The sequence below is a fragment of the Oncorhynchus nerka genome, linkage group LG23, assembly GCF_034236695.1.
Source record: "Oncorhynchus nerka isolate Pitt River linkage group LG23, Oner_Uvic_2.0, whole genome shotgun sequence".
NCBI classification, from domain to species: domain Eukaryota; kingdom Metazoa; phylum Chordata; class Actinopteri; order Salmoniformes; family Salmonidae; genus Oncorhynchus; species Oncorhynchus nerka.
This window is the reverse complement of record NC_088418.1, coordinates 5,654,733-5,678,069: the sequence shown is the minus strand read 5'-3', so window position 1 is coordinate 5,678,069 and position 23,337 is coordinate 5,654,733. Positions and strand designations below refer to the sequence as shown.

The window sequence follows — 23,337 nt, the reverse complement described above, 5'->3', positions numbered from 1 at the left end:
CCATAATAACTACAGTGTAGTTAGCAGATAGCTGACACCATAATAACTACAGTGTAGTTAGCTGACACCATAATAACTACAGTGTAGTTAGCAGAGAGCTGACACCATAATAACTACAGTGTAGTTAGCAGATATCTGACACCATAGTAACTACAGTGTAGTTTGCTGACACCATAATAAGTAGAGTGTAGTTAGCAGATAGCTGACACCATAATAACTACAGTGTAGTTAGCAGATAGCTGACACCATAATAACGACAGTGTAGTTAGCAGATAGCTGACACCATAATAACTACAGTGTAGTTAGCAGAGAGCTGACACCATAATAACTACAGTGTAGTTAGCAGAGAGCTGACACCATAATAACTACAGTGTAGTTAGCAGAGAGCTGACACCATAATAACTACAGTGTAGTTAGCAGATAGCTGACACCATAATAACTACAGTGTAGTTAGCAGATAGCTGACACCATAATAACTACAGTGTAGTTAGCAGTTAGCTGACACCATAATAACTACAGTGTAGTTAGCTGACACCATAATAACTACAGTGTAGTTAGCTGACACCATAATAACTACAGTGTAGTTAGCAGATAGCTGACACCATAATAACTACAGTGTAGTTAGCAGAGAGCTGACACCATAATAACTACAGTGTAGTTAGCAGATAGCTGGCACCATAATAACTACAGTGTAGTTAGCAGATAGCTGACACCATAATAACTACAGTGTAGTTAGCAGATAGCTGACACCATAATAACTACAGTGTAGTTAGCAGATAGCTGACACCATAATAACTACAGTGTAGTTAGCTGACACCATAATAACTACAGTGTAGTTAGCAGAGAGCTGACACCATAATAACTACAGTGTAGTTAGCAGATATCTGACACCATAGTAACTACAGTGTAGTTTGCTGACACCATAATAAGTAGAGTGTAGTTAGCAGATAGCTGACACCATAATAACTACAGTGTAGTTAGCAGATAGCTGACACCATAATAACGACAGTGTAGTTAGCAGATAGCTGACACCATAATAACTACAGTGTAGTTAGCAGAGAGCTGACACCATAATAACTACAGTGTAGTTAGCAGAGAGCTGACACCATAATAACTACAGTGTAGTTAGCAGAGAGCTGACACCATAATAACTACAGTGTAGTTAGCAGATAGCTGACACCATAATAACTACAGTGTAGTTAGCAGATAGCTGACACCATAATAACTACAGTGTAGTTAGCAGTTAGCTGACACCATAATAACTACAGTGTAGTTAGCTGACACCATAATAACTACAGTGTAGTTAGCTGACACCATAATAACTACAGTGTAGTTAGCAGATAGCTGACACCATAATAACTACAGTGTAGTTAGCAGAGAGCTGACACCATAATAACTACAGTGTAGTTAGCAGATAGCTGGCACCATAATAACTACAGTGTAGTTAGCAGATAGCTGACACCATAATAACTACAGTGTAGTTAGCAGATAGCTGACACCATAATAACTACAGTGTAGTTAGCAGATAGCTGACACCATAATAACTACAGTGTAGTTAGCTGACACCATAATAACTACAGTGTAGTTAGCAGAGAGCTGACACCATAATAACTACAGTGTAGTTAGCAGATATCTGACACCATAGTAACTACAGTGTAGTTTGCTGACACCATAATAAGTAGAGTGTAGTTAGCAGATAGCTGACACCATAATAACTACAGTGTAGTTAGCAGATAGCTGACACCATAATAACGACAGTGTAGTTAGCAGATAGCTGACACCATAATAACTACAGTGTAGTTAGCAGAGAGCTGACACCATAATAACTACAGTGTAGTTAGCAGAGAGCTGACACCATAATAACTACAGTGTAGTTAGCAGAGAGCTGACACCATAATAACTACAGTGTAGTTAGCAGATAGCTGACACCATAATAACTACAGTGTAGTTAGCAGATAGCTGACACCATAATAACTACAGTGTAGTTAGCAGTTAGCTGACACCATAATAACTACAGTGTAGTTAGCTGACACCATAATAACTACAGTGTAGTTAGCTGACACCATAATAACTACAGTGTAGTTAGCAGATAGCTGACACCATAATAACGACAGTGTAGTTTGCAGACCGCTGACACCATAATAACGACAGTGTAGTTAGCAGACACCATAATAACTACAGTGTAGTTAGCAGAGAGCTGACACCATAATAAGTAGAGTGTAGTTAGCAGATAGCTGACACCATAATAACTACAGTGTAGTTAGCAGATAGCTGACACCATAATAACTACAGTGTAGTTAGCAGATAGCTGACACCATAATAACTACAGTGTAGTTAGCAGATAGCTGACACCATAATAACGACAGTGTAGTTAGCAGATAGCTGACACCATAATAACTACAGTGTAGTTAGCAGATAGCTGACACCATAATAACTACAGTGTAGTTAGCAGATAGCTGACACCATAATAACTACAGTGTAGTTAGCAGAGAGCTGACACCATAATAACTACAGTGTAGTTAGCAGATAGCTGACACCATAATAACTACAGTGTAGTTAGCAGATAGCTGACACCATAATAACTACAGTGTAGTTAGCAGTTAGCTGACACCATAATAACTACAGTGTAGTTAGCTGACACCATAATAACTACAGTGTAGTTAGCTGACACCATAATAACTACAGTGTAGTTAGCAGATAGCTGACACCATAATAACGACAGTGTAGTTTGCAGACTGCTGACACCATAATAACGACAGTGTAGTTAGCAGACACCATAATAACTACAGTGTAGTTAGCAGAGAGCTGACACCATAATAAGTAGAGTGTAGTTAGCAGATAGCTGACACCATAATAACTACAGTGTAGTTAGCAGATAGCTGACACCATAATAACTACAGTGTAGTTAGCTGGCACCATAATAACTACAGTGTAAATAGCTAGCACCATAATAACTACAGTGTAGTTAGCAGATAGCTGACACCATAATAACTACAGTGTAATTAGCTAGCACCATAATAACTACAGTGTAGTTAGCAGATAGCTGACACCATAATAACTACAGTGTAGTTAGCAGATAGCTGACACCATAATAACAACAGTGTAGTTAGCAGATAGCTGACACCATAATAACTACAGTGTAGTTAGCTGACACCATAATAACTACAGTGTAGTTAGCTGACACCATAATAACTACAGTGTAGTTAGCAGATAGCTGACACCATAATAACTACAGTGTAGTTAGCTGACACCATAATAACTACAGTGTAGTTTGCAGATGGCTGACACCATAATAACTACAGTGTAGTTTGCAGAGAGCTGACACCATAATAACTACAGTGTAGTTAGCAGATAGCTGACACCATAATAACTACAGTGTAGTTAGCTGACACCATAATAACTACAGTGTAGTTAGCAGATAGCTGACACCATAATAACTACAGTGTAGTTAGCTGACACCATAATAACTACAGTGTAGTTAGCAGATAGCTGACACCATAATAACTACAGTGTAGTTAGCAGATAGCTGACACCATAATAACTACAGTGTAGTTAGCAGATAGCTGACACCATAATAACTACAGTGTAGTTAGCTGACACCATAATAACTACAGTGTAGTTAGCAGAGAGCTGACACCATAATAACTACAGTGTAGTTAGCAGATATCTGACACCATAGTAACTACAGTGTAGTTTGCTGACACCATAATAAGTAGAGTGTAGTTAGCAGATAGCTGACACCATAATAACTACAGTGTAGTTAGCAGATAGCTGACACCATAATAACGACAGTGTAGTTAGCAGATAGCTGACACCATAATAACTACAGTGTAGTTAGCAGAGAGCTGACACCATAATAACTACAGTGTAGTTAGCAGAGAGCTGACACCATAATAACTACAGTGTAGTTAGCAGAGAGCTGACACCATAATAACTACAGTGTAGTTAGCAGATAGCTGACACCATAATAACTACAGTGTAGTTAGCAGATAGCTGACACCATAATAACTACAGTGTAGTTAGCAGTTAGCTGACACCATAATAACTACAGTGTAGTTAGCTGACACCATAATAACTACAGTGTAGTTAGCTGACACCATAATAACTACAGTGTAGTTAGCAGATAGCTGACACCATAATAACTACAGTGTAGTTAGCAGAGAGCTGACACCATAATAACTACAGTGTAGTTAGCAGAGAGCTGACACCATAATAACTACAGTGTAGTTAGCAGATAGCTGACACCATAATAACTACAGTGTAGTTAGCAGATAGCTGACACCATAATAACTACAGTGTAGTTAGCAGTTAGCTGACACCATAATAACTACAGTGTAGTTAGCTGACACCATAATAACTACAGTGTAGTTAGCTGACACCATAATAACTACAGTGTAGTTAGCAGATAGCTGACACCATAATAACGACAGTGTAGTTTGCAGACCGCTGACACCATAATAACGACAGTGTAGTTAGCAGACACCATAATAACTACAGTGTAGTTAGCAGAGAGCTGACACCATAATAAGTAGAGTGTAGTTAGCAGATAGCTGACACCATAATAACGACAGTGTAGTTTGCAGACCGCTGACACCATAATAACGACAGTGTAGTTAGCAGACACCATAATAACTACAGTGTAGTTAGCAGAGAGCTGACACCATAATAAGTAGAGTGTAGTTAGCAGATAGCTGACACCATAATAACTACGGTGTAGTTAGCAGATAGCTGACACCATAATAACTACAGTGTAGTTAGCAGATAGCTGACACCATAATAACTACAGTGTAGTTAGCAGATAGCTGACACCATAATAACTACAGTGTAGTTAGCAGATAGCTGACACCATAATAACTACAGTGTAGTTAGCTGACACCATAATAACTACAGTGTAGTTAGCAGAGAGCTGACACCATAATAACTACAGTGTAGTTAGCAGATATCTGACACCATAGTAACTACAGTGTAGTTTGCTGACACCATAATAAGTAGAGTGTAGTTAGCAGATAGCTGACACCATAATAACTACAGTGTAGTTAGCAGATAGCTGACACCATAATAACGACAGTGTAGTTAGCAGATAGCTGACACCATAATAACTACAGTGTAGTTAGCAGAGAGCTGACACCATAATAACTACAGTGTAGTTAGCAGAGAGCTGACACCATAATAACTACAGTGTAGTTAGCAGAGAGCTGACACCATAATAACTACAGTGTAGTTAGCAGATAGCTGACACCATAATAACTACAGTGTAGTTAGCAGATAGCTGACACCATAATAACTACAGTGTAGTTAGCAGTTAGCTGACACCATAATAACTACAGTGTAGTTAGCTGACACCATAATAACTACAGTGTAGTTAGCTGACACCATAATAACTACAGTGTAGTTAGCAGATAGCTGACACCATAATAACTACAGTGTAGTTAGCAGAGAGCTGACACCATAATAACTACAGTGTAGTTAGCAGATAGCTGGCACCATAATAACTACAGTGTAGTTAGCAGATAGCTGACACCATAATAACTACAGTGTAGTTAGCAGATAGCTGACACCATAATAACTACAGTGTAGTTAGCAGATAGCTGACACCATAATAACTACAGTGTAGTTAGCTGACACCATAATAACTACAGTGTAGTTAGCAGAGAGCTGACACCATAATAACTACAGTGTAGTTAGCAGATATCTGACACCATAGTAACTACAGTGTAGTTTGCTGACACCATAATAAGTAGAGTGTAGTTAGCAGATAGCTGACACCATAATAACTACAGTGTAGTTAGCAGATAGCTGACACCATAATAACGACAGTGTAGTTAGCAGATAGCTGACACCATAATAACTACAGTGTAGTTAGCAGAGAGCTGACACCATAATAACTACAGTGTAGTTAGCAGAGAGCTGACACCATAATAACTACAGTGTAGTTAGCAGAGAGCTGACACCATAATAACTACAGTGTAGTTAGCAGATAGCTGACACCATAATAACTACAGTGTAGTTAGCAGATAGCTGACACCATAATAACTACAGTGTAGTTAGCAGTTAGCTGACACCATAATAACTACAGTGTAGTTAGCTGACACCATAATAACTACAGTGTAGTTAGCTGACACCATAATAACTACAGTGTAGTTAGCAGATAGCTGACACCATAATAACTACAGTGTAGTTAGCAGAGAGCTGACACCATAATAACTACAGTGTAGTTAGCAGATAGCTGGCACCATAATAACTACAGTGTAGTTAGCAGATAGCTGACACCATAATAACTACAGTGTAGTTAGCAGATAGCTGACACCATAATAACTACAGTGTAGTTAGCAGATAGCTGACACCATAATAACTACAGTGTAGTTAGCTGACACCATAATAACTACAGTGTAGTTAGCAGAGAGCTGACACCATAATAACTACAGTGTAGTTAGCAGATATCTGACACCATAGTAACTACAGTGTAGTTTGCTGACACCATAATAAGTAGAGTGTAGTTAGCAGATAGCTGACACCATAATAACTACAGTGTAGTTAGCAGATAGCTGACACCATAATAACGACAGTGTAGTTAGCAGATAGCTGACACCATAATAACTACAGTGTAGTTAGCAGAGAGCTGACACCATAATAACTACAGTGTAGTTAGCAGAGAGCTGACACCATAATAACTACAGTGTAGTTAGCAGAGAGCTGACACCATAATAACTACAGTGTAGTTAGCAGATAGCTGACACCATAATAACTACAGTGTAGTTAGCAGATAGCTGACACCATAATAACTACAGTGTAGTTAGCAGTTAGCTGACACCATAATAACTACAGTGTAGTTAGCTGACACCATAATAACTACAGTGTAGTTAGCTGACACCATAATAACTACAGTGTAGTTAGCAGATAGCTGACACCATAATAACGACAGTGTAGTTTGCAGACCGCTGACACCATAATAACGACAGTGTAGTTAGCAGACACCATAATAACTACAGTGTAGTTAGCAGAGAGCTGACACCATAATAAGTAGAGTGTAGTTAGCAGATAGCTGACACCATAATAACTACAGTGTAGTTAGCAGATAGCTGACACCATAATAACTACAGTGTAGTTAGCAGATAGCTGACACCATAATAACTACAGTGTAGTTAGCAGATAGCTGACACCATAATAACGACAGTGTAGTTAGCAGATAGCTGACACCATAATAACTACAGTGTAGTTAGCAGATAGCTGACACCATAATAACTACAGTGTAGTTAGCAGATAGCTGACACCATAATAACGACAGTGTAGTTAGCAGATAGCTGACACCATAATAACTACAGTGTAGTTAGCAGATAGCTGACACCATAATAACTACAGTGTAGTTAGCAGATAGCTGGCACCATAATAACTACAGTGTAGTTAGCAGATAGCTGGCACCATAATAACTACAGTGTAGTTAGCAGATAGCTGACACCATAATAACTACAGTGTAGTTAGCAGATAGCTGACACCATAATAACTACAGTGTAGTTAGCAGAGAGCTGACACCATAATAACTACAGTGTAGTTAGCTGACACCATAATAACTACAGTGTAGTTAGCAGAGAGCTGACACCATAATAACGACAGTGTAGTTAGCAGAGTGCTGACACCATAATAACGACAGTGTAGTTTGCAGACTGCTGACACCATAATAACGACAGTGTAGTTAGCAGACACCATAATAAGTAGAGTGTAGTTAGCAGATAGCTGACACCATAATAACTACAGTGTAGTTAGCAGATAGCTGACACCATAATAACTACAGTGTAGTTAGCTGGCACCATAATAACTACAGTGTAAATAGCTAGCACCATAATAACTACAGTGTAGTTAGCAGATAGCTGACACCATAATAACTACAGTGTAATTAGCTAGCACCATAATAACTACAGTGTAGTTAGCAGATAGCTGACACCATAATAACTACAGTGTAGTTAGCAGAGAGCTGACACCATAATAACTACAGTGTAGTTAGCAGATAGCTGGCACCATAATAACTACAGTGTAGTTAGCAGATAGCTGACACCATAATAACTACAGTGTAGTTAGCAGAGAGCTGACACCATAATAACTACAGTGTAGTTAGCAGATAGCTGACACCATAATAACTACAGTGTAGTTAGCAGAGAGCTGACACCATAATAACTACAGTGTAGTTAGCTGACACCATAATAACTACAGTGTAGTTAGCAGAGAGCTGACACCATAATAACTACAGTGTAGTTAGCAGATATCTGACACCATAGTAACTACAGTGTAGTTTGCTGACACCATAATAAGTAGAGTGTAGTTAGCAGATAGCTGACACCATAATAACTACAGTGTAGTTAGCAGATAGCTGACACCATAATAACGACAGTGTAGTTAGCAGAGAGCTGACACCATAATAACTACAGTGTAGTTAGCAGATAGCTGACACCATAATAACTACAGTGTAGTTAGCAGATAGCTGACACCATAATAACTACAGTGTAGTTAGCAGAGAGCTGACACCATAATAACTACAGTGTAGTTAGCAGATAGCTGGCACCATAATAACTACAGTGTAGTTAGCAGATAGCTGACACCATAATAACTACAGTGTAGTTAGCAGAGAGCTGACACCATAATAACTACAGTGTAGTTAGCAGAGAGCTGACACCATAATAACTACAGTGTAGTTAGCAGAGAGCTGACACCATAATAACTACAGTGTAGTTAGCAGATAGCTGACACCATAATAACTACAGTGTAGTTAGCAGATAGCTGACACCATAATAACTACAGTGTAGTTAGCAGTTAGCTGACACCATAATAACTACAGTGTAGTTAGCTGACACCATAATAACTACAGTGTAGTTAGCTGACACCATAATAACTACAGTGTAGTTAGCAGATAGCTGACACCATAATAACGACAGTGTAGTTTGCAGACCGCTGACACCATAATAACGACAGTGTAGTTAGCAGACACCATAATAACTACAGTGTAGTTAGCAGAGAGCTGACACCATAATAAGTAGAGTGTAGTTAGCAGATAGCTGACACCATAATAACTACAGTGTAGTTAGCAGATAGCTGACACCATAATAACTACAGTGTAGTTAGCTGGCACCATAATAACTACAGTGTAAATAGCTAGCACCATAATAACTACAGTGTAGTTAGCAGATAGCTGACACCATAATAACTACAGTGTAGTTAGCAGATTGCTGACACCATAATAACTACAGTGTAGTTAGCTGACACCATAATAAGTAGAGTGTAGTTAGCAGATAGCTGACACCATAATAACTACAGTGTAGTTAGCAGATAGCTGACACCATAATAACGACAGTGTAGTTAGCAGAGAGCTGACACCATAATAACTACAGTGTAGTTAGCAGATAGCTGACACCATAATAACTACAGTGTAGTTAGCAGATAGCTGACACCATAATAACTACAGTGTAGTTAGCAGAGAGCTGACACCATAATAACTACAGTGTAGTTAGCAGATAGCTGGCACCATAATAACTACAGTGTAGTTAGCAGAGAGCTGACACCATAATAACTACAGTGTAGTTAGCAGATATCTGACACCATAGTAACTACAGTGTAGTTTGCTGACACCATAATAAGTAGAGTGTAGTTAGCAGATAGCTGACACCATAATAACTACAGTGTAGTTAGCAGATAGCTGACACCATAATAACGACAGTGTAGTTAGCAGAGAGCTGACACCATAATAACTACAGTGTAGTTAGCAGATAGCTGACACCATAATAACTACAGTGTAGTTAGCAGATAGCTGACACCATAATAACTACAGTGTAGTTAGCAGAGAGCTGACACCATAATAACTACAGTGTAGTTAGCAGATAGCTGGCACCATAATAACTACAGTGTAGTTAGCAGATAGCTGACACCATAATAACTACAGTGTAGTTAGCAGAGAGCTGACACCATAATAACTACAGTGTAGTTAGCAGAGAGCTGACACCATAATAACTACAGTGTAGTTAGCAGAGAGCTGACACCATAATAACTACAGTGTAGTTAGCAGATAGCTGACACCATAATAACTACAGTGTAGTTAGCAGATAGCTGACACCATAATAACTACAGTGTAGTTAGCAGTTAGCTGACACCATAATAACTACAGTGTAGTTAGCTGACACCATAATAACTACAGTGTAGTTAGCTGACACCATAATAACTACAGTGTAGTTAGCAGATAGCTGACACCATAATAACGACAGTGTAGTTTGCAGACCGCTGACACCATAATAACGACAGTGTAGTTAGCAGACACCATAATAACTACAGTGTAGTTAGCAGAGAGCTGACACCATAATAAGTAGAGTGTAGTTAGCAGATAGCTGACACCATAATAACTACAGTGTAGTTAGCAGATAGCTGACACCATAATAACTACAGTGTAGTTAGCTGGCACCATAATAACTACAGTGTAAATAGCTAGCACCATAATAACTACAGTGTAGTTAGCAGATAGCTGACACCATAATAACTACAGTGTAATTAGCTAGCACCATAATAACTACAGTGTAGTTAGCAGATAGCTGACACCATAATAACTACAGTGTAGTTAGCAGAGAGCTGACACCATAATAACTACAGTGTAGTTAGCAGATAGCTGACACCATAATAACTACAGTGTAGTTAGCAGATTGCTGACACCATAATAACTACAGTGTAGTTAGCTGACACCATAATAACTACAGTGTAGTTAGCAGATAGCTGACACCATAATAAGTAGAGTGTAGTTAGCAGATAGCTGACACCATAATAACTACGGTGTAGTTAGCAGATAGCTGACACCATAATAACTACAGTGTAGTTAGCAGATAGCTGACACCATAATAACTACAGTGTAGTTAGCAGATAGCTGACACCATAATAACTACAGTGTAGTTAGCAGATAGCTGACACCATAATAACGACAGTGTAGTTAGCAGATAGCTGACACCATAATAACTACAGTGTAGTTAGCAGATAGCTGACACCATAATAACTACAGTGTAGTTAGCTGACACCATAATAACTACAGTGTAGTTAGCAGATAGCTGACACCATAATAACTACAGTGTAGTTAGCTGGCACCATAATAACTACAGTGTAAATAGCTAGCACCATAATAACTACAGTGTAGTTAGCAGATAGCTGACACCATAATAACTACAGTGTAATTAGCTAGCACCATAATAACTACAGTGTAGTTAGCAGATAGCTGGCACCATAATAACTACAGTGTAAATAGCTAGCACCATAATAACTACAGTGTAGTTAGCAGATAGCTGGCACCATAATAACTACAGTGTAAATAGCTAGCACCATAATAACTACAGTGTAGTTAGCAGATAGCTGACACCATAATAACTACAGTGTAGTTAGCAGATAGCTGACACCATAATAACTACAGTGTAGTTAGCAGATAGCTGACACCATAATAACTACAGTGTAGTTAGCAGATAGCTGACACCATAATAACTACAGTGTAGTTAGCAGATAGCTGACACTATAATAACTACAGTGTAGTTAGCAGATAGCTGACACCATAATAACTACAGTGTAGTTAGCAGATAGCTGACACCATAATAACTACAGTGTAGTTAGCAGATAGCTGACACTATAATAACTACAGTGTAGTTAGCAGATAGCTGACACCATAATAACTACAGTGTAGTTAGCTGACACCATAATAACTACAGTGTAGTTAGCAGATAGCTGACACCATAATAAGTAGAGTGTAGTTAGCAGATAGCTGACACCATAATAACTACGGTGTAGTTAGCAGATAGCTGACACCATAATAACTACAGTGTAGTTAGCAGATAGCTGACACCATAATAACTACAGTGTAGTTAGCAGATAGCTGACACCATAATAACTACAGTGTAGTTAGCAGATAGCTGACACCATAATAACTACAGTGTAGTTAGCTGGCACCATAATAACTACAGTGTAAATAGCTAGCACCATAATAACTACAGTGTAGTTAGCAGATAGCTGACACCATAATAACTACAGTGTAATTAGCTAGCACCATAATAACTACAGTGTAGTTAGCAGATAGCTGACACCATAATAACTACAGTGTAGTTAGCAGAGAGCTGACACCATAATAACTACAGTGTAGTTAGCAGATAGCTGACACCATAATAACTACAGTGTAGTTAGCAGATAGCTGACACCATAATAACTACAGTGTAAATAGCTAGCACCATAATAACTACAGTGTAGTTAGCAGATAGCTGGCACCATAATAACTACAGTGTAAATAGCTAGCACCATAATAACTACAGTGTAGTTAGCAGATAGCTGGCACCATAATAACTACAGTGTAAATAGCTAGCACCATAATAACTACAGTGTAGTTAGCAGATAGCTGACACCATAATAACTACAGTGTAGTTAGCAGATAGCTGACACCATAATAACTACAGTGTAGTTAGCAGATAGCTGACACCATAATAACTACAGTGTAGTTAGCAGATAGCTGACACCATAATAACTACAGTGTAGTTAGCAGATAGCTGACACTATAATAACTACAGTGTAGTTAGCAGATAGCTGACACCATAATAACTACAGTGTAGTTAGCAGATAGCTGACACCATAATAACTACAGTGTAGTTAGCAGATAGCTGACACTATAATAACTACAGTGTAGTTAGCAGATAGCTGACACCATAATAACTACAGTGTAGTTAGCTGACACCATAATAACTACAGTGTAGTTAGCAGATAGCTGACACCATAATAAGTAGAGTGTAGTTAGCAGATAGCTGACACCATAATAACTACGGTGTAGTTAGCAGATAGCTGACACCATAATAACTACAGTGTAGTTAGCAGATAGCTGACACCATAATAACTACAGTGTAGTTAGCAGATAGCTGACACCATAATAACTACAGTGTAGTTAGCAGATAGCTGACACCATAATAACTACAGTGTAGTTAGCTGGCACCATAATAACTACAGTGTAAATAGCTAGCACCATAATAACTACAGTGTAGTTAGCAGATAGCTGACACCATAATAACTACAGTGTAATTAGCTAGCACCATAATAACTACAGTGTAGTTAGCAGATAGCTGACACCATAATAACTACAGTGTAGTTAGCAGAGAGCTGACACCATAATAACTACAGTGTAGTTAGCAGATAGCTGACACCATAATAACTACAGTGTAGTTAGCAGATAGCTGACACCATAATAACTACAGTGTAGTTAGCTGACACCATAATAACTACAGTGTAGTTAGCAGAGAGCTGACACCATAATAACGACAGTGTAGTTAGCAGATAGCTGACACCATAATAACTACAGTGTAGTTAGCAGATAGCTGACACCATAATAACTACAGTGTAGTTAGCAGATAGCTGACACCATAATAACGACAGTGTAGTTAGCAGATAGCTGACACCATAATAACTACAGTGTAGTTAGCAGATAGCTGGCACCATAATAACTACGGTGTAGTTAGCAGATAGCTGACACCATAATAACTACAGTGTAGTTAGCAGAAAGCTGGCACCATAATAACTACAGTGTAGTTAGCAGATAGCTGACACCATAATAACTACAGTGTAGTTAGCAGATAGCTGACACCATAATAACTACAGTGTGCTGGTTCCAGTCCTTTCAGGCCAGACTGGGCTGTGATTGAAGCTTTTAACATTATTTAGTTCCATGAGCTGGATTTGTCTGTGGAGCTGAACTGTGTGTGTACGTGTGTGTTTGTGTGTGTGTGTGTGTGTGTGTGTGTGACCACTTCCGTTAGCGCTGCCACACAACAAACACTCATAACATTCTCAACTGGCCCGCTAGGTAGATAAATCTGCTGTGGAAGAATTGGCCCTCCTCGCGAAGCCGTAACATCCTCAACCGTGTCTCAGCCTGTCCACCGACTCCCAACATAACAACAGTTACAGAGGAATGTGGGTGTTATGGAGAGACAAGAAATGTCATTTATCCATCTGTTACGTTCTTGTTCAAACTGAAATCCAATGTTTAATCACAGAGGATGGACAACTATCTAGTCCTGTCCAGGGGGTGTCCTGGTACATCAAGCTGTCTCACTCTACAGAAACAGGAGATAGACTAGTGTCCTGTCCAGGGGGTGTCCTGGTACAACAAGCTGTCTCTCTACAGAAACAGGAGATAGACTAGTGTCCTGTCCAGGGGGTGTCCTGGTACATCAAGCTGTCTCACTACAGAAACAGGAGATAGACTAGTGTCCTGTCCAGGGGGTGTCCTGGTACATCAAGCTGTCTCACTACAGAAACAGGAGATAGACTAGTGTCCTGTCCATGGGGTGTCCTGGTACATCAAGCTGTCTCTCTACAGAAACAGGAGATAGGCTAGTGTCCTGTCCAGGGGGTGTCCTGGTACATCAAGCTGTCTCACTACAGAAACAGGAGATAGACTAGTGTCCTGTCCAGGGGGTGTCCTGTCCAGGGGGTGTCCTGGTACATCAAGCCGTCTCACTACAGAAACAGGAGATAGACTAGTGTCCTGTCCAGGGGGTGTCCTGGTACATCAAGCTGTCTCACTACAGAAACAGGAGATAGACTAGTGTCCTGTCCAGGGGGTGTCCTGGTACATCAAGCTGTCTCACTACAGAAACAGGAGATAGACTAGTGTCCTGTCCAAGGGGTGTCCTGGTACATCAAGCTGTCTCACTACAGAAACAGGAGATAGACTAGTGTCCTGTCCAGTGGGTGTCCTGGTACATCAAGCTGTCTCACTACAGAAACAGGAGATAGACTAGTGTCCTGTCCAAGGGGTGTCCTGGTACATCAAGCTGTCTCACTACAGAAACAGGAGATAGACTAGTGTCCTGTCCAGTGGGTGTACTGGTACATCAAGCTGTCTCACTACAGAAACAGGGGATAGACTAGTGTCCTGTACAGGGGGTGTCCTGGTACATCAAGCTGTCTCACTACAGAAACAGGAGATAGACTAGTGTCCTGGTACATCAAGCTGTCTCACTACAGAAACAGGAGATAGACTAGTGTCCTGTCCAGGGGGTGTCCTGGTACATCAAGCTGTCTCACTACAGAAACAGGAGATAGACTAGTGTCCTGTCCAAGGGGTGTCCTGGTACATCAAGCTGTCTCACTACAGAAACAGGAGATAGACTAGTGTCCTGTCCAAGGGGTGTCCTGGTACATCAAGCTGTCTCACTACAGAAACAGGAGATAGACTAGTGTCCTGGTACATCAAGCTGTCTCACTACAGAAACAGGAGATAGACTAGTGTCCTGTCCAGGGGGTGTACTGGTACATCAAGCTGTCTCACTACAGAAACAGGGGATAGACTAGTGTCCTGTACAGGGGGTGTCCTGGTACATCAAGCTGTCTCACTACAGAAACAGGAGATAGACTAGTGTCCTGGTACATCAAGCTGTCTCACTACAGAAACAGGAGATAGACTAGTGTCCTGTCCAGGGGGTGTCCTGGTACATCAAGCTGTCTCACTACAGAAACAGGAGATAGACTAGTGTCCTGTCCAGGGGGTGTCCTGGTACATCAAGCTGTCTCTCTACAGAAACAGGAGATAGACTAGTGTCCTGTCCAGGGGGTGTCCTGGTACATCAAGCTGTCTCACTACAGAAACAGGAGATAGACTAGTGTCCTGTCCAGGGGGTGTCCTGGTACATCAAGCTGTCTCTCTACAGAAACAGGAGATAGACTAGTGTCCTGTCCAGGGGGTGTCCTGGTACATCAAGCTGTCTCACTACAGAAACAGGAGATAGACTAGTGTCCTGTCCAGGGGGAGTCCTGGTACATCAAGCTGTCTCACTACAGATGATTTTGATTTTATATTTAACATGTAATGTATTTACATTTGGAGTCCACTTGTTAACAACACCGTTTCAGATGTGTGGAAAAAAATAACATGTTTTCACCTTCACATGTGAATTGAAATGTGCGGTTTCAACGTTAAAAACTTTCAACGTGAGAATCGATTATTATTATTTCACGTAAAAACATTCACACGTGGATAATCATATTTATAGAGAACTTTATTATTATTATTATTATTATTGAACTGATCCCTTTAATGCTAATTGGAAGTAAAAGAGGATTTCTTGGCATTTCAGCCCCCACTTCCAGAAAAACACTAGACTGAACCAACCCCAGCCCAGACTCATTTGAATGTGTCTTATGCTAAAACAAAACTATTTGATTTGATTTTTTTTACACCTCCTTTGTAATTATTACAGTGTGTTAACCTCCCTGGTTTGTAGTTATTACAGTGTGTTAACCTCCCTGGTTTGTAGTTATTACAGTGTGTTAACCTCCCTGGTTTGTAGTTATTACAGTGTGTTAACCTCCCTGGTTTGTAGTTATTACAGTGTGTTAACCTCCCTGGTTTGTAGTTATTACAGTGTGTTAAACTCCCTGGTTTGTAATTATTACAGTGTGTTAACCTCCCTGGTTTGTAATTATTACAGTGTGTTAACCTCCCTGGTTTGTAATTATTACAGTGTGTTAACCTCCCTGGTTTGTAGTTATTACAGTGTGTTAACCTCCCTGGTTTGTAATTATTACAGTGTGTTAACCTCCCTGGTTTGTAATTATTAGTGTGTTAACCTCCCTGGTTTGTAGTTATTACAGTGTGTTAACCTCCCTGGTTTGTAATTATTACAGTGTGTTAACCTCCCTGGTTTGTAATTATTACAGTGTGTTAACCTCCCTGGTTTGTAATTATTACAGTGTGTTAACCTCCCTGGTTTGTAGTTATTACAGTGTGTTAACCTCCCTGGTTTGTAATTATTACAGTGTGTTAACCTCCCTGGTTTGTAATTATTAGTGTGTTAACCTCCCTGGTTTGTAGTTATTACAGTGTGTTAACCTCCCTGGTTTGTAGTTATTACAGTGTGTTAACCTCCCTGGTTTGTAGTTATTACAGTGTGTTAACCTCCCTGGTTTGTAGTTATTACAGTGTGTTAACCTCCCTGGTTTGTAGTTATAACAGTGTGTTAACCTCCCTGGTTTGTAATTATTACAGTGTGTTAACCTCCCTGGTTTGTAATTATTACAGTGTGTTAACCTCCCTGGTTTGTAGTTATTACAGTGTGTTAACCTCCCTGGTTTGTAATTATTACAGTGTGTTAACCTCCCTGGTTTGTAGTTATTACAGTGTGTTAACCTCCCTGGTTTGTAATTATTACAGTGTGTTAACCTCCCTGGTTTGTAATTATTACAGTGTGTTAACCTCCCTGGTTTGTAGTTATTACAGTGTGTTAACCTCCCTGGTTTGTTGTTATTACAGTGTGTTAACCTCCCTGGTTTGTAATTATTACAGTGTGTTAACCTCCCTGGTTTGTAGTTATTACAGTGTGTTAAACTCCCTGGTTTGTAGTTATTACAGTGTGTTAACCTCCCTGGTTTGTAGTTATTACAGTGTGTTAACCTCCCTGGTTTGTAGTTATTACAGTGTGTTAACCTCCCTGGTTTGTAGTTATTACAGTGTGTTAACCTCCCTGGTTTGTAATTATTAGTGTGTTAACCTCCCTGGTTTGTAGTTATTACAGTGTGTTAAACTCCCTGGTTTGTAGTTATTACAGTGTGTTAACCTCCCTGGTTTGTAGTTATTACAGTGTGTTAACCTCCCTGGTTTGTAGTTATTACAGTGTGTTAACCTCCCTGGTTTGTAGTTATTACAGTGTGTTAATCTCCCTGGTTTGTAATTATTACAGTGTGTTAACCTCCCTGGTTTGTAATTATTACAGTGTGTTAACCTCCCTGGTTTGTAGTTATTACAGTGTGTTAACCTCCCTGGTTTGTAATTATTACAGTGTGTTAACCTCCCTGGTTTGTAATTATTACAGTGTGTTAACCTCCCTGGTTTGTAATTATTACAGTGTGTTAACCTCCCTGGTTTGTAATTATTACAGTGTGTTAACCTCCCTGGTTTGTAATTATTACAGTGTGTTAACCTCCCTGGTTTCCTGGATTGTATTGTTTGTTTTGTTGCCAAATGCTTCCTGGTGTGTTTCTGTAAACACTGAAAACACTCACTCTGCCCTGTGTGTGTGAGTGAGTGTATAAGCTTGTCTGAGAGTCAAAGTCAAAGGGAACTATTATCCCCCCTCCAAGACTTCACCCCCCCCATGACATGACCCCCACACCCCATCCATGACCCCCACCCCCCACCATGACCCCCACACCCTATCCGTGACCCCTCCCACACCCCATCCATTACCCCACACTAAATCCATGACCCCCAACCATCCCCCACACCCCATCCATGACCCCCACCCCCCACCATGACCCCCACACCCCATCCTTGACCCCCTCCCCCACCATGACCCCACACCCAATCCATTACACCCACACCCAATCCATGACCCCCACACCCCATCCATGACCCCATCCATGATGACCCACACCCCCTCCATGACCCCCACACCCCATCCTTGACCCCCACACCCCCACCATGACCCCACACCCAATCCATAACCCACCCACACCCCAATCCATGACCCACCCACACCCCATCCACGACCCCATCCATGACCCCTCACACTCCCTCCATGACCCCCACACCCAATCCATTACACCCACACCCAATCCATGACCCCCACCCCCCACCATGACCCCCACACCCCATCCTTGACCCCCTCCCCCACCATGACCCCCACACCCAATCCATTACACCCACACCCCCACCATGACCCCACACCCAATCCATAACCCACCCACACCCCAATCCATGACCCACCCACACCCCATCCACGACCCCATCCATGACCCCTCACACTCCCTCCATGACCCCCACATCCCATCCATGACCCCCACACCCAATCCATGACCCCCACACCCCATCCATGACCTGACTCATTACTACCTCGTACCCCAGAACACTGACTCATTACTACCTCGTACCCCAGGACACTGACTCATTACTACCTGGTACCCCAGGACACTGACTCATTACTACCTGGTACCCCAGGACACTGACTCATTACTACCTGGTACCCCAGAACACTGACTCATTACTACCTCGTACCCCAGTACACTGACTCACTTCTACCTGGTACACCAGTAATCTGACTCACTACTACCTCGTACCCCAGTACACTGACTCACTACTACCTGGTACACCAGTAATCTGACTCACTACTACCTCGTACCCCAGTACACTGACTCACTACTACCTGGTACACCAGTAATCTGACTCACTACTACCTCGTACCCCAGTACACTGACTCATTCCTACCTCGTACCACAGTACACTGACTCATTCCTACCTCGTACCCCAGTACACTGACTCATTACTACCTCGTACCCCAGTACACTGACTCATTACTACCTCGTACCCCAGGACACTGACTCACTACTACCTCGTACCCCAGGACACTGACTCACTACTACCTCGTACCCCAGTACACTGACTCACTACTACCTGGTACACCAGTACACTGACTCACTACTACCTCGTACCCCAGTACACTGACTCATTCCTACCTCGTACCCCAGTACACTGACTCATTCCTACCTCGTACCCCAGTACACTGACTCATTACTACCTCGTAACCCAGGACACTGACTCATTACTACCTCGTACCCCAGTACACTGACTCACTACTACCCCGTACCCCAGTACACCGACTCATTACTACCTCGTACCCCAGTAACCTGACTCGTTACTACCTCGTACCCCAGTACACTGACTCATTACTACCTCGTACCCCAGGACACTGACTCATTACTACCTCGTACCCCAGTACACCGACTCATTACTACCTCGTACCCCAGTACACTGACTCACTACTACCTCGTACCCCAGTACACTGACTCACTACTACCTGGTACACCAGTACACTGACTCACTACTACCTCGTACTCCAGTACACTGACTCATTCCTACCTCGTACCCCAGTACACTGACTCATTCCTACCTCGTACCCCAGTACACTGACTCATTACTACCTCGTAACCCAGGACACTGACTCATTACTACCTCGTACCCCAGTACACTGACTCATTACTACCTGGTACCCCAGGACACCGACTCACAACTACCTCGTACCCCAGTACACCGACTCACTACTACCCCGTACCCCAGTACACCGACTCATTACTACCTCGTACCCCAGTACACTGACTCGTTACTACCTCGTACCCCAGTACACTGACTCATTACTACCTCGTACCCCAGTACACTGACTCACTACTACCTGGTACACCAGTAATCTGACTCACTACTACCTCGTACCCCAGTACACTGACTCACTACTACCTGGTACACCAGTAATCTGACTCACTACTACCTCGTACCCCAGTACACTGACTCATTCCTACCTCGTACCACAGTACACTGACTCATTCCTACCTCGTACCCCAGTACACTGACTCACTACTACCTGGTACACCAGTACACTGACTCACTACTACCTCGTACTCCAGTACACTGACTCATTCCTACCTCGTACCCCAGTACACTGACTCATTCCTACCTCGTACCCCAGTACACTGACTCATTACTACCTCGTAACCCAGGACACTGACTCATTACTACCTCGTACCCCAGTACACTGACTCACTACTACCCCGTACCCCAGTACACCGACTCATTACTACCTCGTACCCCAGTAACCTGACTCGTTACTACCTCGTACCCCAGTACACTGACTCATTACTACCTCATACCCCAGGACACTGACTCATTACTACCTCGTACCCCAGTACACCGACTCATTACTACCTCGTACCCCAGTACACTGACTCACTACTACCTCGTACCCCAGTACACTGACTCACTACTACCTGGTACACCAGTACACTGACTCACTACTACCTCGTACTCCAGTACACTGACTCATTCCTACCTCGTACCCCAGTACACTGACTCATTCCTACCTCGTACCCCAGTACACTGACTCATTACTACCTCGTAACCCAGGACACTGACTCATTACTACCTCGTACCCCAGTACACTGACTCATTACTACCTGGTACCCCAGGACACCGACTCACAACTACCTCGTACCCCAGTACACCGACTCACTACTACCCCGTACCCCAGTACACCGACTCATTACTACCTCGTACCCCAGTACACTGACTCATTACTACCTCGTACCCCAGGACACTGACTCACTACTACCTCGTACCCCAGGACACTGACTCACTACTACCTCGTACCCCAGTACACTGACTCACTACTACCTGGTACACCAGTACACTGACTCACTACTACCTCGTACCCCAGTACACTGACTCATTCCTACCTCGTACCCCAGTACACTGACTCATTCCTACCTCGTACCCCAGTACACTGACTCATTACTACCTCGTAACCCAGGACACTGACTCATTACTACCTCGTACCCCAGTACACTGACTCACTACTACCCCGTACCCCAGTACACCGACTCATTACTACCTCGTACCCCAGTAACCTGACTCGTTACTACCTCGTACCCCAGTACACTGACTCATTACTACCTCGTACCCCAGGACACTGACTCATTACTACCTCGTACCCCAGTACACCGACTCATTACTACCTCGTACCCCAGTACACTGACTCACTACTACCTCGTACCCCAGTACACTGACTCACTACTACCTGGTACACCAGTACACTGACTCACTACTACCTCGTACTCCAGTACACTGACTCATTCCTACCTCGTACCCCAGTACACTGACTCATTCCTACCTCGTACCCCAGTACACTGACTCATTACTACCTCGTAACCCAGGACACTGACTCATTACTACCTCGTACCCCAGTACACTGACTCATTACTACCTGGTACCCCAGGACACCGACTCACAACTACCTCGTACCCCAGTACACCGACTCACTACTACCCCGTACCCCAGTACACCGACTCATTACTACCTCGTACCCCAGTACACTGACTCGTTACTACCTCGTACCCCAGTACACTGACTCATTACTACCTCGTACCCCAGTACACTGACTCACTACTACCTGGTACACCAGTAATCTGACTCACTACTACCTCGTACCCCAGTACACTGACTCACTACTACCTGGTACACCAGTAATCTGACTCACTACTACCTCGTACCCCAGTACACTGACTCATTCCTACCTCGTACCACAGTACACTGACTCATTCCTACCTCGTACCCCAGTACACTGACTCATTACTACCTCGTACCCCAGTACACTGACTCATTACTACCTCGTACCCCAGGACACTGACTCACTACTACCTCGTACCCCAGGACACTGACTCACTACTACCTCGTACCCCAGTACACTGACTCACTACTACCTGGTACACCAGTACACTGACTCATTACTACCTCGTACCCCAGTACACTGACTCATTACTACCTCGTACCCCAGTACACTGACTCATTACTACCTGGTACCCCAGGACACCGACTCATTACTACCTCGTACCCCAGTACACCGACTCATTCCTACCTCGTACCCCAGTACACTGACTCATTACTACCTCGTACCCCAGGACACTGACTCATTAATACCTCGTACCCCAGGACACCGACTCATTACTGCCTCGTACCCCAGGACACCGACTCATTACTACCTCGTACTCCAGTACATTGACTCATTACTACCTCGTACCCCAGGACACTGACTCATTAATACCTCGTACCCCAGTACACCGACTCATTACTACCTCGTACCCCAGTACACCGACTCATTACTACCTCATACCACAGTACACTGACTCATTCCTACCTCGTACCCCAGTACACTGACTCATTACTACCTCGTACCCCAGGACAGTGACTCATTAATACCTCGTACCCCAGGACAGCGACTCATTACTACCCCGTACCCCAGGACAGCGACTCATTAATACCTCGTACCCCAGGACACCGACTCATTACTACCCCGTACCCCAGGACACCGACTCATTACTACCTCGTACCCCAGGACAGCGACTCATTACTACCCCGTACCCCAGGACACTGAGTATCTGTACTACTTCTATATAGCCTCTTTTTTGTTATGTATTGTGGTACTATTTTCTTTTCATTTATCTGTTCATTTTCCTACTTTTTCACTGCATTGTTAGGAAACGGCTAGTAAGTAATTAATAATTAAGCATTTCACTGTAAAGTCACACTTTTTGTTGATGTTGATCTCTCTCTCTCTCTCTCCCCCCCCCCCCCCCCCTCTCGCGCTCCTCTCCAGACTATATAGACGGAGAGGGTGACTGGAGTAACTGGTCTCCATGCAGTGTAACCTGTAAGAACGGGAACCAGAAGAGGACCAGGTCATGTGGTTATGCCTGCACTGCCACTGAGTCACGCACCTGTGACATGCCATCCTGCCCAGGTGAGGACAGTGTGACAGG

The 23,337-nt window shown here is 42.4% G+C and overlaps 1 protein-coding gene across 2 annotated transcripts in view; it reads left to right on the top strand.

Annotated features, from left to right (window-relative positions):
* ism1 (isthmin 1) overlaps nt 1-23,337 on the top strand; it is a 94,278-nt gene that overhangs the window by 55,752 nt on the left and 15,189 nt on the right. For both annotated transcript variants that reach the window (XR_010460646.1, XM_065007801.1), the window contains exon 4: nt 23,175-23,318. Coding sequence is in view for 1 of the 2 variants with exons in the window: in XM_065007801.1 (XP_064863873.1) it covers nt 23,175-23,318 (144 nt within the window). In the remaining variant the exon portion in view is untranslated. The remainder of the gene's footprint in view (nt 1-23,174; nt 23,319-23,337) is intronic.